Raw genomic sequence first — 15,298 nt, 5'->3', positions numbered from 1 at the left:
GACCCTCGGGAAGGTTTGTGCTGTTTGTTTTAGCTGCCAGAGCTATGGAGTATGCAGGGAAGCAGAGTGCTGACTATGGGAGCAGACTCCACTGCAGGGGCTTTCTGTAGCAATGCACAGTAAGCTTGTAGGTATTGGTGTCTCGGTCAGGGAGGGATTGTCACACTCCAAACAGACCCCTGGAGGGGTCTGCCTTGTTGCTGTCACAGCCCTCCCTGTAGTATGTTGTCCACTAAAGATGGCTGCTTCCTAGCACCCAGCAGCCTTAATTGGCAGTCCTCAGCACCAACCAAAAGGGGGAGCAGACAGACCAGAATTGACTCCCCAGGACGTCTGTCCTGTTGGAGACCTCAGCTATGGGCTGCGCAGGGAGGCAGGTAGACTGGTGACTGGGAGCAGACTCCACTGCCCTGGCCTTTTGTAGCAATTTGCAGTAGGCTAGCAACCCTGTAGGGTCGCTATGAGTCAGAATCGACTCAACAGCAGTGGGTTTGGGTGGGAGCAACCCACAGTGTCTGGGTGGTGTAAGTGCTGGCACTTTCCAAAAGGACCCATGGGATGTCTGCCTTGTTGATTTTAGAGCAGAAGGTTGGGATCTTATCTCTTTGTACAGGCAGGGGCTGTGGTGGTTAGGGAAATAGCCTTTTTTTCTGGGGCCACTTCCCCAGTTCACAGCTGCCAGTGACCGATGTGGCTGTGGGGAGGGGCAGGAACAGTGGGTGAAGTGATTTTCCTCCTGTATGCAACTCGTTGGTTCATTGATTCTTGCCTGTCTGCAGTTCCCTGTTGCTTTCCTTTCCTCCCCCATTCAGAGTCCCTCAAAGCTGAGCACCATTTCCTTGTGTCTGGAGGGTCGGAACGATGGTCTGTTTATGCCACCATCTTCCCAGAATCCAGTTCCCACTCTTTTGTGCCAGAGTTAAGACTTCAAGACTGTTGTAAACTGATTACCCAAGAATAATTTTAAAAAATATATTCTCTTGCTCTCTTGGTCTCTTTCAGTCTCTCTTGCTGTCACTTACATGCATGTATGCCCACATACATATGGAGACACCTGTATATGTGAAAACAATTTAATTCTAGGTTACTTACACAATTACCTTGTGTACAAACTATGTACAAGGAAAGGAGAGAAAAATTGTACTACAGTGTCAAGTTGTGATAAGGCAATGCTTGTGACTTTAAGGCTGCAAGTTTGAATGCAAATTTAGAAACCATATGCCCTGCTAGGGTCAGCATTGTCCTCTTTAGTGGGTTTCAGAGATGTCCAGCCTCCAGAGAGTTGACTTTTTAAGGAATGATAGGTAACCTGGATAATCTTTACAGAGATACTTCATAACAAACTTTGTAGGTTATGCTGTTCGGCAGAATATCCAGCAGTACTGGCCGGAGGATGCAAAGTGATGTGCATGAGTTGAAATCTTTCTGTTCCTCCTTGGTTCTAAGTTCTAAGTTCTCAGCTCTAAGGACATTTTATAACTATTTAAAAAGATTAGAATTTCAGCCATCATTTTATTTTACAAAACTAGTAATGGTTTCGTAGACCATGATTTTTTACAAAAAGAGTTCAGTGTACTTTATGCGTTAGCTTTGTTAATTAGCTCCATCAAATTTTAATCTTCGCCTGACTGCTTTTCTTTACCTAACTTCTTTCCCTTTCATAATTGGTTTTGAGATTTCTTCTGCCTACTCCCCATCCTGTTTATTCAGAGAACGCAGACTAAGTTTTTAGAAACATGGTTTCCCCGCTGTGTTTACTCATTCATTTATTAATTCAGCCATCACTTATTTTTAAACCCCTGGTCTATTCCAGGCTTTGTTCTAGGTGCTGGGAATATAGTGGCGAACAATGTCCCTGATATTAGGAGGCTTCTTCCACTCTGATAAGGAGCGACATAAGATAATTATTTAGTTGTATGTGAGGTGAGGTAGTACGTTTTATAAAAAAAGGTGTGCCTCTAGTCTCTTTTCTTCGGTCTACCACATTTTACTGTTTCCAAAACTTAATAAATAATTCCAAAACTTAATAGGGAAGACTTTTTGAATGTCAGCTTATTTGAATATTTCAAATTTTCCTTAAGGCAGATAATTCTCTGTTGGCTGTACACTGATGGTGGACTGTGAGTGATATGGCCCTTGTAATCCATGCACGTGCAGACATCCACACACACACACAGTTTTATCTGTTCTAAAACATCTTTTAATTCAGTATAATTGGTGAACATTTTAAGTATCTACCTCAGTATTTGCAGTGGCATAACCTCCTTATGGAAACCCTGGTGGTGTAGTGGTTAAGAGCTACGGCTGCTAACCAGAAGGTCAGCAGTTCGAATCTACCAGGTGCTCCTTGGAAACCCGATGGGGCAGTTCTGTTCTGTCCTATAGGGTTGCTATAAGTCAGAATCAGCTCGACAGCAGCGAAGTTTAACCTCCTTATGTAGTACTTCATCCATTACTTTGTGACCTTTAGTTAAGGTCTCCATTTTTTAAAAATCTAAATCATGGATATTCATGGAGAAATAAAAATCATGACTTTGTGAGGCAAAATCCTCTAAAATTAATCATATAAAGAATTCTTTAGTGTGTATGTTTCTCCTTTTTTTTGCAGTGAGTCTTATATTTACTTTTTATTAATGTTAAACATTTTAGATTTAATATGCTCACCAAAGTAGTAATTCTATGACAGCATCATGGCAAAACCCATGTCATTTCATTTTATATAACTTTCCCCTTAAGAGAGAATCTCTAACTACTATCTTTTAACTTTTACTGCAGTGAACATACTATTCAGTTGCTCAGTGAAACCGATTTAATTTACCACACTCGTTTTATTTAATGAGACTAGTGATTACCGTCACTTCTGTTCTGCGTTTCACGGGTTTATGTGGAATTTAGGTGAGTTGCTAAGTGAAATACCATATGTTACCACTAGAGGGTAGTGTTTCCAATTTATATTTTTACAAAAGATCAAGTTGAATTTATTCTGGTAATCACACTAGTCAAGTGTAACTTTATTTTAAAAGATCTTATTTTCATAATCTTAAACAGGCCCTAAAAAACTTACATTAGTAACTCAATGGAGACATTGAATGGATTAATGTATATATATTTGATTTGAATTTTTTTTCTTTAGCCCATTATTCCTATGTTTACACAAAATATTCGAGAAGGATTTCGATCGCTAGGAGGAACAAGTAAGTTCTGATTCACGTGGTTTTTCTAATTTAAGTGTAATATTTAAAATGTAACACTGTACTTAAAATATTTGGGCCTTTAAACTCTGTAAGTAACCCTTTTTAATTATTACTTCAGAAAATGGGTATATTATTTAAGTATTTTTGTTTTGTTAAAGGTCTAAAATATAACTTATTCCAGCTAATGGTGGTTCTTAGACTTTAGATTTTTATTAAGAATATTGTATACATACTGAAACAGATTTGTAATGGCTTTTAAAATTTCAGAGCAAATTATCTAACTTATTGTGTTAACCCATGTTGTTGAGGTTGAGAACAAATTTACATATTGCCCAGACTATCTTTTTAACTAAACCCTGAAGAAGTTACAGTTTAAAAAAGAATGATAATATGATATTGAACTAAAATTAACAGCCTAAGGGGATATCATTTACTTTGTTTTACTTCTGTCTCTCTTTTTTTTTTTTGACCTTTCTAAATTTTATTTATTTTGTTGTGGAGAATGTACACAGTACAACATACACCAGTTCAGCGGTTTCTACATGTACATTTTAGTGACATTAGATTATATTCTTTGAGTTGTACAACCATTCTCACCATCCTTTTGAGTTGTTCCCTCCCCGTTAAATAAGCTTGATGCCCCCTAGGGTTGCTATCTAGTCTTTGGATTTGCTGTTACCAATTTGATCCCATATAGATAGTTCTTAAAAGAGCATAATGCTCCAAGCAGATTTTTACTAGTTAAGCCAAATTATTATTCTGTTTTTTTTTTTTTTAATAATTTTTATTGAGCTTTAAGTGAACGTTTACAAATCAAGTCAGTCTGTCACATATAAGCTTATATACACCTTACTCCATACTTCCACTTATTCTCCCCCTAATGAGTCAGCCCTTCCAGTCTCTCCTTTCGTGACAATTTTGCCAGTTTCTAACCCTCTCTACTCTCCTCTCTCCCCTCCAGACAGGAGATGCCAACACAGTCTCAAGTGTCCACCTGATACAAGTAGCTCACTCTTCATCAGCATCTCTCTCCTACCCATTGTCCAGTCCCTTCCATGTCTGATGAGTTGTCTTCGGGAATGGTTCCTGTCCTGGGTCATTCTGTTTTAAGATGACGTCAGGGAATATTTTTGGTTTAAGGTTTAAAGAATATCTCAGGGCAGTAGTTTCAGGGGTTCATCTACCCCCCATGGCTCCAGCAAGTCTAGAGTCCCTGAGAATTTGAAAATTAGTTCTGCATTTCTCCCTCTTTGATGAAGATTCTTCTATGGAATCTTTGATCAAAATGTTCAGTAATGGTGACCAGGCACCACCCAGATCTTCTGGTATTATGGTAAAGGAAGCAGTTACTCATTGAGGCAATTAGCTGTACCTTGCATATCCTATTCCTGAGTCTTGTTCTTCCTCATGCTAAATAGAGACCAATTGTTGTGCCTTGGATGGTCCCTTGCAAGCCTTTAAGACTCGAGGCGCTACACAGTGAATTAGCAGGTAGAACAGAAGCACTAAATATGTTATTAGGCCAATTAACTGGGATGTTCCATGAAACCATGACCCTAAACCTCCAAACCAAGGAAGCAAATCCCATGAGGTGTTTGGTTATACATAAAGCAGCCTCAGCAGCCTTTTTTTTTGTCACCATTGTAAAATATCTGTCACACCTGTCACTTCTTGTTATTTTAATAATTTGAGTCATAATACATTTACATGGAAAAGTTTTTTGCCCATCGTTGTATATTGGTAACAGTAAGCTTTGACTCTAGCTATAGGAGCAATAACGATTAGATGTGCTTTTTTTTTTTTGCAATGTCTATGTTATTTTATCTTTTCTATTAAGAAATTTTCAGTTTGTTTTGATTATATTTTATATTCCCAGCACTATTATTGTTAGTGATCCTAGTGATTGTTATTAACGAGTTTCTCTCTGAATAGCCTTAACCTGCCATTGCTTCTTTTATGATTACTTTGGTATTTTGTTGATATTCCATTATGTTTTTGATTCCATTACGTTTTAATTTTCCCCACTTTTTTTCAAATTTAAAATAGAAGGGCAAATTAATGGGATGTTTAACTTTTGTTGTAGAATTATTTCTTCTAATTTTTCTCAGTCAATTTCTTCTTCAGAATTAAGCGACAGACCAGAAATTATTCCTAACATGGTTCCTCTAATTGTAAAGTGTTTCTTTTTCTTTTGTTTTGGACAGCTTTTTTGTTTTTTCCTGACTTTAAAATGAATACCTTAAAAATTAGTATCTAGTGATTTTTTTTTTTAGTATTATTTTAGATTCCTTTGATAATTTTTTTTAAACTTATATCCATCAGTTTATTTTAGAGTATTACCACTTAGTTTGTAAATCCTGCCAAATTTCAGACTTGGTCATTAACATTACTTAACTCTGTGCTGCATTCGTTTTGCTCTTCCTGGTTTATAATGATGCTTTTAGTTCCTTTACCTGTTGTGCTGGTGCATTACAGTCTCATGTTTACATAAACTTATGCTTCCATTATTTTTTCTTTTATTCATTTAACTCACTTATTTGTGAGATTTCTAGAGTCATCAGCTTCTGCCTTTTGGTTGCCAGCCTTACCCTTCATTTTGCTATGATAGTAATTAGTTTGGCTTTTTAAAGTTTAATATATTTAAAAGCTCATCTTTTAAAAAAGTATCATATGGCATTAGATGGCAGAGTATCACCTCATGGGAAGGTATTCATTTCGATGTGGTGATACTCTGCCATCTTCCGTATCCAAACCAAACCAAAGCCGTTGGCCATAGCGTCGATTCCCACTCATAGCGACCCTGTAAGATAGAGCAGAACTACCCCATAGTGTTTCCAAGGAGCGCCTGGTGGATTCAAACTGCTGACTTTTTGGTTAGCGGCCGTAGCACTTAACCACTATGCCACCAGGGCTTCCATCTTCCTTATGAGTCTTACGTAATTAATTTGGAAGTTTACAGTTACATGCTGAGAATCTTTAGCCAATTAAAATGATTTTGTTTACTTTAAAACAGGGTTATTTAGATGGCTTTATGAGAAATTTCGCTATCCATTTGCTCCAATGTATGGAGGTTTTCCAGTGAAGTTACGTACCTATTTAGGTGATCCCATTCCATATGATCCAAAGATGACAGCAGAAGAATTAGCTGAAAAGGTAATTATTCTTTCTTCCTTAGTCTTAGGGAATATTTTCTTTTCAATTATATCTTAAAATGTCATTTTCTGTTCTTTGATATATGTCATAACCATGTTCTGGATCAGTGGCCATCAACCGGGGTGACATTTGACAACATCTGGAGACATTTATTATTTTCACAACAGAAGTCTGAGAGTGGGAAGTGCTACTGGCATCTAGTGAGTAGGCCAGGGATGCTGCTGGACATCCTACAAAGAACAGGATAGCCCCCACAACAAAGAACTATTTGTGCAATAGTGCTGAGGTTGAGAAACCTTCACCTAGGCACTGATAATCTAAACGTTCAGTAAGAGATGTTCAGAAGAACAAAGAAAGCTTCAGCCTCCACGAAAAGTCCCTGTCTTGTAGACGTGTCCTGGGAGGAAGGTAGAATTGTTGAGAATGTAGGCTCTGGGCCAGATTGTTCTGCTCCACTTTGCCAGCTGTGTAACCTCGGGCAGCCTGTGCATCGCTGGCCACATCTTCGAAGTACGGAGGAGCATGTGGTCCCCACTGAGAATTCTGTGTGAGGATAGCGTGAGATTCCCCCAGACCAGTGTCAGAGCAGTGCCTAACATGTGTTTCCCACTCAGAATTCTGTGTGAGGATAGCATGAGATTCCCCCAGACCAGTGTCAAAGCAGTGCCTGACGTGTGGTCCCTACTCAGAATTCTGTGTGAGGATAGCATGAGATTCCCCCAGACCAGTGTCAGAGCAGTGCCTGACATGTGGTCCCCACTCAGATTTCTGTGTGAGGATAGCATGAGATTCCCCCAGACCAGTGTTCAGAGCAAAGGCTGGCGTGTGCTCCCCACTCAGAATTCTGTGTGAGGAGAGCGTGAGATCCCCCCAGAGCAGTGTCAGAGCAGTGCCTGGTGTGTGGTCTCCACTCAGAATTCTGTGTGAGGATAGCGTGAGATCCCCCAGACCAGTGTCAGAGTAGTGCCTGGTGTGTGGTCTCCACTCAGAATTCTGTGTGAGGATAGCGTGAGATCCCCCAGACCAGTGTTCAGAGCAATGGCTGGCATGTGTTCCCCACTCAGAATTCTGTGTGAGGATAGTGTGAGATCCCCCAGACCAGTGTCAGAGCAGTGCCTGGTGTGTAGTAAGTGCGCTGTGAGTGCTGGCTGCCGCTGCTATCCTGAGAACTTACAGGCCAGCAGGGGTGATAGATAACCAAGTCAGGGTTTAGTAATTGCATTCTAACAGCAAGGTTTCTCAGTCTCTTCACCATTGACGTTTTGGGTCAGATAATTCTCTGTTGTAGGGAGCTGCCATGTGTGAATTGTACCATGTTTACCAGCACCCTGGGCTGCACCCACTAGATGCCTACTAGCTCTCTACCCACGAGCACTCCTCTAGTCATGATCATCAAAATCTCTCTAGACCTTGCCACATGTCCGCTGGAAGCAAACCCCATGGCTTGAGAACCACTGGCTTAAGATGTTATGAAAGCACAAAGGAGAGGCATCTAAATCAGATCAGGGGAGCCTCCTTAAGGGAGGCAGTGCTTCAGTTGAGTTTTGAAAGGTAAAGACAAGTAGGAGCTACATTTTTCTGGGCCTTATGTTGGACTTAAGAAATTTGCCTACCAAATACATTTTAGTTAGGATATGCTTCTGTTTAGAGGTGGGGGGCTCAAGTCACTTCTACTGATTTTTTTCCTTTTTTTTTTTTTTGGCCAAAGCAAGCAGAAGTATAACCTTTTTCTTTCCAGTGGTTTATGAAATTAACTGGATATTATTTAGAATATTGATGGAGAGATCACAAGCAGGGAATAAAATTACTTCTGGTGGACCAAGTGAAAGATAATAAGGGTCTTTGTGTGTGCTTCCATTATACCTAGAACTTCCCACTGTCATTGTAGCCACATTTAAACGAAAGCATGCTCTTTAAGAGCACAGATCATGTTATTTTTGTGTCTCTGGTTTCCCCCCCAGTGTCAGCTATTTAATTAGATGTCAACCAATGTTTGCTGGGTGAATGAATACGGTAATGATCCCCTTATCTATTTGAAAGGGAAAACAAGGTACAGATTTGAAGGATTTTTATAGAGGTAGAATCCACCAGATTTGAAAAACGACTCTGTATAGTTGCCTGCAGGATATCTAGGAATATACTTTTATATATAGGTTTTTGGACATATTGGGCTGGGTGATGCAGTCAGCTTTGCTAGGTATTACCGCACCAACAGACAACCGCAAAATCTCAGAAGCTCGCATCAGTAAAGTTTGCATCTCATTTGAGGTAAGTTTCCACTGGGGCTCAGCTGCAGCTTTGTTCATGCCCTTTTACTCTGGAGTTCAGGCTGAAAGAAGAGCCTAATGTAGGACTCTGCCATTCTCACAGCAGAAGGAAAAGGCCAGGACTAGAGCCATGAGTGGCTCTGGAAGCTTCTGTTTGGAAGTGGCTCACATCACTCCCACTTAACGTTTTCTTCGCCAGAGCAAGTCACATGGCCACACTGAAGTTCAGGGGGTGGGACGTATAATCCCTCTACAGCTTGGCCTGGTAGGGAAGGGTCTGGTAGGGAGAGAGAATGAATATGTAAGACAGTCAGCCATACCAGGACCCAGCAGGATTCAGGCACTTAGCAGAGGAAGTGCAGTGAATCAGAGTATGCAGTATCGCACTAGAGGGGATGATTCAGATGGGGCAGCCGATGGGGGGCAGTTTCAGAAAGGTAACTGATGGTGCATTGTGTGCTTTCTTATCCATGAACATCATTCTTAGGAAATGTATTTCCAGTTACTGTACTGGTTCATTAAGTATGCTCATAGTTTATTTCTCTTCTGCTCTGAAAGTAAAATCCTGTAACGTTTTATATTAGGGCCAGGACATTCTCCAAGCAGCAGGACTCCTCCCTGGTCCTTAAACAATGCCTTCTCAGACACAGCTCCAATACCTTTATACTGTGGTTGGAACCTTGCCCTTTGATGGTGTGTGTGTGTGTATGCATATTCATATATATTTACATAATACACATGTATAATATGTATAAAAACATACATATATATAAAATATGATACAGGCACACATACTATTAAGGCATCAGCAATGCCCATTAGTTTTAACTCCCGAATTGCAGTGTGATGGATTGCTTCTATGTGGCCTTTCTTGCCATAGTATTGTAACTCCCACCCAATTGAATGAGTAGGACTATGCAAATAAGCTAACTGGCCCACCAAAGGGATTGGTCGGTTTTGCCATCCTGCTAGGTTTAATATGAGCCATCTTAGAGCCCGGAGGAGAGGATCTCAGCACTACCAAGAAGTAAGAGCCAGGAGTGGAGCATGTCCTTTGGACCCGGGATCTTTGCACTGAGAAGCTCCTGGAACCAGCAGACTGAAAGAGAAAGAGCTGTAATGCTGGAGGTAGTGAGAAGTGATGGCAGAGAAGCGGTGGCTGCAAAGGCAGTGTTGGGCTTCCCGGCCCACAGAGTAAGAAAGCCAAGCACCTGTGGGCAGGAGGCCTGCTGGCAGAGTGGGGTCCTCAGGTACTTATCAGCAGAGCTAAAAGAGCTTTGTAACACTTGCCCTAGCAGGGTAGAGGCCAAAGGCCAGAGAAAGGCGTGCCTGTAGGCACAACCGAGAAGAGGCTGTCTTGATAGAAGAACTGTATACTGAGCGTTCCTGAATGTGAATCGTAACCTGTGACAATTTAGTGACAGAAGGAAGTCATTGGCGATCTTTGCAAGAGTTGTATTTTCTTAATGCATAGAACTGATACTTCTTTACCCAAAAATCCTTCCTTGATGCCTCAAAACATACTAAACAGAGTGTATGCATTTTCACTTGGTATTTAGCTCCTTTCATGATTTAATTGAAATCTGATTTTAAATCTCTATATACCCCAGGTTTTGAACACATACCTGAAACTCTAGCCAAAGTGACTAACTTGCCATTCCTTAAACAGTTATTTTCTTGTGGGTTTCCCCTCCCTGCCCCTTCCCCCGCTCCTGCTTCTTCCTTCACATTTTTGAAATCCCTCTCTTCCTTTGAGACCCAGGCCAAACAGTATCTGGTCTACCCCTGGTCACTGCCCACCAAAGGGCTCTCAAGTCTGAGTTTTGCAGTACTTTCTTGTCACATCTTAGGTGACATGTATTACAAATGGTCTTACATCTTCATTATTTTGTAGTTTCTTTTTAGAGACTTGTTTCATGAACATCCAAAGCTGTACTTCATGGGCCATAATCTGTGTGCCAGTCATTGTACCAAGTGCCTTAGTGCATGTCTTAGTCATCTAGTGATGCTGTAATGGAAATACCACAAGTGGATGGCTTTAACAAAGAGAAGATTATTTTCTCACAGTTAAGTAGGCTAAAAGCCCAAATTCAGGGCGTCAGCTCTAGGAGAAGGGTTTCTCCCTCTGTTGGCCTTCACATCAATGTTCCCTCAGACTAGGAGCTTCTTCAAGCAGGGACCTTGGGTCCAGAGGACACGTACTGCTCCCAGCACTGCTTTCTTGGTGGTATGAGGTCCCCCGTCTTTCTTCTCTCTTCTTTATTTTATATCTCAAGAGTCCTGCCTCTATAACACAACTGCCACCCATCCTCCCACATTAACATCATAAAAATAAAAACCAAACCCATTGCTGAGTCAATTCCAACTCGTAGTGACCCTACAGGACAAAGTAGAACTGCCCCATAGAGCTTCCAAGGAGCGCCTAGTGGATTCAAACTGCTGACCTTTCAGTTAGCAGCCATAGCACTTAGCCAGTATACCACCAGGGCTTCCATTAACATCACAGAGGCAGGATTTACAACATACAGGAAAATCACACAGTACCAGGAATCATGGCTCAGCCAAAGTGATACATTTTTTGGCGGGGCGGTGGGGGGGGACATAATTCAGTCCATGACTGCACATCATCTCAACTTCATTTAATCTATGTAATAACCATGAACCAGGTACTATTCCCGTTTTACAGATGTGAAAACTGTGGGTTAGAAAACCGTATTTTTGAAATACATCTTTGGGCCAGGGTTTATTTTTATTTAAAAGGAAATGAAGCTCTGAGATTTATGAAAAGAAGGCTTATTGAGAGGTTAATGTATAAAATGGAAGTATGTATGTGTGTGCGTGTGTGTATTTGTGCACGTGTGTGAAGAACCTTTTTAACAGCCATAAGCTGATTTAAAAGTAAAAATAGATTGAGATTTGCCATGAATTTAATGGGAAACAAATAGCTTTAGAAGATTTCTTGATATATCCTAATGGACTTTTCTGTTGCTATGACTTAGTTAGGGAAATCCTGGTGGTGTCGTGGTTAAGAGCTACATCTGCTAATCTAAAGGTCAGGAGTTTGAATCTACCGGGTGCTCATCGGAAACCCTATGGGGCAGTTCTTCTTTGTCCTACAGGGTCACTATGAGTTGAATTTCTGTTCAACTTTTTAGAAATTCTGTTAATGAGCTAAAGTATGTCAGTTCATTCTTAATTTTCTTTACCTTTTTCTACTGTATGGTCTGACATAATTGGTGTCAGTGATGATGAAGGAAGAACACACTAGAGTTTATCTATGGCTGGGAAGGACTGAAATCTCTGTTTGCCTATCAGAGAATTCCCTACTATTGTTCATTTCTCTGATATTTTTCTTCAGTTCATTTTAGTGTTTATCATGACCAAGGCGTTGTTAAGCCCTATGCTGGAGAAATATGAAGATGTTTCTGTCTTAAGGAGCTTACAGTTTAGTGTAGAAAATAGCCGTATAGGCAGTGACCATAATTCAAGGTATGAGTATGAGTAATATGCTCTGGTGTACTGAAGAAATCATTCATTGTGGGGGGAGAAAAAACCAATTGTCATCAAGCGGACTGTGACTCATGTGACCCCATGTGTCAGAGTAAAAGTGTTCCATATAGGATTTTCAGTGACTGATTTTTTGGAAGTAGATTACCAGGTCTTTCTTCTAAAGTCCTCCAACTAAATGCCAAACCAAACTCACTGTCATTGAGTTGACTCCAACTCATAGCGGCCCTGTAGAACAGAGTAGAACTGCCCCATAGGGTTTCCAAGGAGCTCCTGGTGGATTCAAACTGCCAACCTTTTGATTAGCAGCCAAGTGCTTAATCCCTGTGCCACCAGGGCTCCTTGAAGTGCCTCTAAACCAAAAAAAAAAAACAAAAACGAAACCCAGTGCCATCGAGTCGATTCTGACTCATAGCGACCCTATAGGACGGAGTAGAACTGCCCCATAGAGTTTCCAAGGAGCCCCTGGTGGATTCGAACTGCTGACCCTTTGGTTAGCAGCCGTAGCACTTAACCACTACACCACCAGGGTTTCCGAAGTACCTCTAGGTGGTCTCAAATTGCCAACCTTTTGGTTAACAGCTGAGCATGTTAACCATTTCCATCACCCAGGGATTCCATCTCACAACTAGTGTTACACATTTCCTTTCAGTTTTAGGAGGAATGGGGGCTAAATTAGGAGTACTTCTTGAAAGCAGTAGTGTGTAAAAATCTTCCCAAAGTAAATAATCTATATTGAGAACTAAAATAATAATGGATTTTCTTTTGTTTTCTTCATAGACAAAGAATGCTGTTCAAGCTTTGATTGATAAGCACCAAAGAATACCAGGAAACATCATGAGTGCTTTGTTAGAACGTTTTCATAAAAAACAAAAGGTCAACTAGAGTGTGATTCAGTACATTTATATTGATACGTTTGGTTCTGTGGTACTGACTTCTAAATTTTGTAGGTTCTATAATTTAATTTTTTTTTTTTTTTATAATTAGTATTTTTTAAAAATCACATTAAATATCTTTCTTGGAACTTGTTTGTTTAAAACTGTACTGTTTTAATTTTGTTTTTGCAATCAATCGTGTCAAAAAGACTCCTTACATGCCTAATAATTCAGAAAATGGTTATATTTCATTTGTAAATTCCTTATATATGGTAAAACATATGAATATGTTAGTTTATTAATAACAGTAATTCAGGTTAAACAAGCATTCCTGAGTGCTGCATCTAATTTTTGTATTTGTTGCACTGAGCTAATTGTGAGAGAGGAGGTAACCTAGTGTACAGGCGCTGAAGTTAAAAAAGCGCTGCCTTGTTCTGCCGGCCACCCACTTCGTGACCTCGGGCAAGGCACTTCGTGTTCTCATGCCTCCTCTTCGCTTAGTGTGGCAATACTGTGGTGAGGAATGTGAGTCTTTACACTTGCTGCAATTGATAACTATAGAACTGAAGTTATATCTGAATTAAACAACACCAAGATCTTTTACAAGTTTTTATATATCTATGTATATATATATTTTGTCCTTAGGATGTTTAAATTATTCCTTCAATGTGATGTTCAGATGCTAAGCACAGTGAAAAAGATGTATTGTTTTACAAATTGAGTAAAAGGAAATTACCTGTACCTGTTGCTGTTGAGTTGATTGCGACTTCTAGCGACCCTGCAGGACAGGCTAGAACTGCCCCGTAGAGTTTCCAAGGAGCGCCTGGTGGATTTGAACTGCCAGCCTTTTGGTTAGCAGCCGTAGCTCTTAACCAGTACGCCACCAGGGTTTCCAAAAAGGAAATCAGGAAAAGTAAAATTTCTAATTATGATTATTTTTAGTATATATACAAACACTGCATGTTGTGCTGTGCACCATCTGACGTGGCAAGTAATAGTGTAAGGTTCATACTCACCTTCGTGCTCTGCAGTTTGTTGGTTAGAAGCTGATTCTCGTGGATAGAAGTAGAGAGAAAGTTCGGTTTTGCCCAACATCATGGCGTATTCATTTTGACATTGCAACTAGTGCATTGGTTTATTGTTTCAATAAAAATATACTTGAATGGTGAATTTATGTGAACATAAAGCCCTGTGAAAAATTAATGGCTTTCGATTTGTTTTCTCCTTGAAAACTGAATTTTAAAAGTATTTGAACAGAAAAGTATCAGGAATCAAGTCCAGTATCTCCCTTTTTTAGATGTTAAATTACTTGGACTTTTGTATAAATTTTTGTATTACCATTGTGTAATGTACATAAAGTGAAGTGATGTAAAAATAAAAGTAAAGCAGAATGGCAGTCCATTTGCATGTGGCATTACATGTGATATTTTATTTTAAACTGATGTTTTTAAGTTTTGCTATTTTATATTTCCCACCCACAATCTCATTGTTTTATCTCAGCCACAATGAATAAACTTCACTTTTCAATGTAATAAATATATTTTAATTCCAGTGAAAAGAGTTAACTAATGATTATTTACAGATTTTTCTCCTCTAGCAGTGAGTACTGTTTGGTTAAAATTGATAAATATTTCCTGAATAAATGATTATAAAAGAAACAAGAAAACTGTTACGGGGCAACTATTGAGTTTTAAAGTCTGAAGAAAGAACAGAATTCATTACTGATGTACCAAAAGCTGTTATTTCTACAATATTTAATTTTTACTGCATTATACTTAAAACTTCTTTTTTTTCTGATATTCAGACTTACAGGAAGTCTTATCTCACTTGACAAGATCTTTATCTTTGTTATCTGAATTTAAATGCCATTTATAAGAGCCAGAGAATATGACTAAATACAGAAATGTAAGAAATCATGGAAAGGGGTTGATTAGTTCGTGAGCCTTTTGAGGGCGAATGTCGTCTACTGGTGTGAGAGCCAGGACCTCTCCAGAAGCATGCACACGCAGTTTTATGATACAGTTTTCCCACCCTTTTAAAGAAAACTTTCATTTTGAAACAATTTCAGACTTAGAGAAAAATTGCAAGTGTAGTGCGAAATGTTCTCCTATACCACCATTTTCCCACCCAGATTCTCCAGTTGTTAATGTGTTGCTACAGTTGTTCTGTTCTTTCTGTGTCATACAGATCTTTTTTTTTTCCTCCTGAACCCTTTAATAGTAAATTGCAGATATCATGCCCCTTACCCTTGATTGTAGGCCATCCATTTACAGAATTAAAGCAACTTAACAGTTGCTGTAAT

At 39.6% G+C, this 15,298-nt stretch overlaps 1 protein-coding gene across 12 annotated transcripts in view; it reads left to right on the top strand.

Moving 5' to 3' along the window:
- Window positions 1-14,662, top strand: part of TMEM68 (transmembrane protein 68) — a 55,295-nt gene extending 40,633 nt beyond the window's left edge. For 9 of the 12 annotated variants that reach the window (XM_003420014.4, XM_023538860.2, XM_023538861.2 and 6 more), the window contains 3 exons: window positions 3,134-3,194; window positions 6,208-6,347; window positions 12,902-14,662. In XM_003420014.4, the coding sequence (XP_003420062.1) occupies window positions 3,134-3,194; window positions 6,208-6,347; window positions 12,902-13,006 (306 nt within the window). In that variant the 3' untranslated portion in view covers window positions 13,007-14,662. The other 3 variants (XM_023538863.2, XM_064270422.1, XM_023538862.2) reach the window with 3 other exon arrangements.
- The last annotated feature ends 636 nt before the right edge of the window (window positions 14,663-15,298 follow it).

This window comes from Loxodonta africana, chromosome 18, assembly GCF_030014295.1.
Source record: "Loxodonta africana isolate mLoxAfr1 chromosome 18, mLoxAfr1.hap2, whole genome shotgun sequence".
NCBI lineage: Eukaryota > Metazoa > Chordata > Mammalia > Proboscidea > Elephantidae > Loxodonta > Loxodonta africana.
This window is presented reverse-complemented; position numbering and strand designations above follow the sequence as displayed.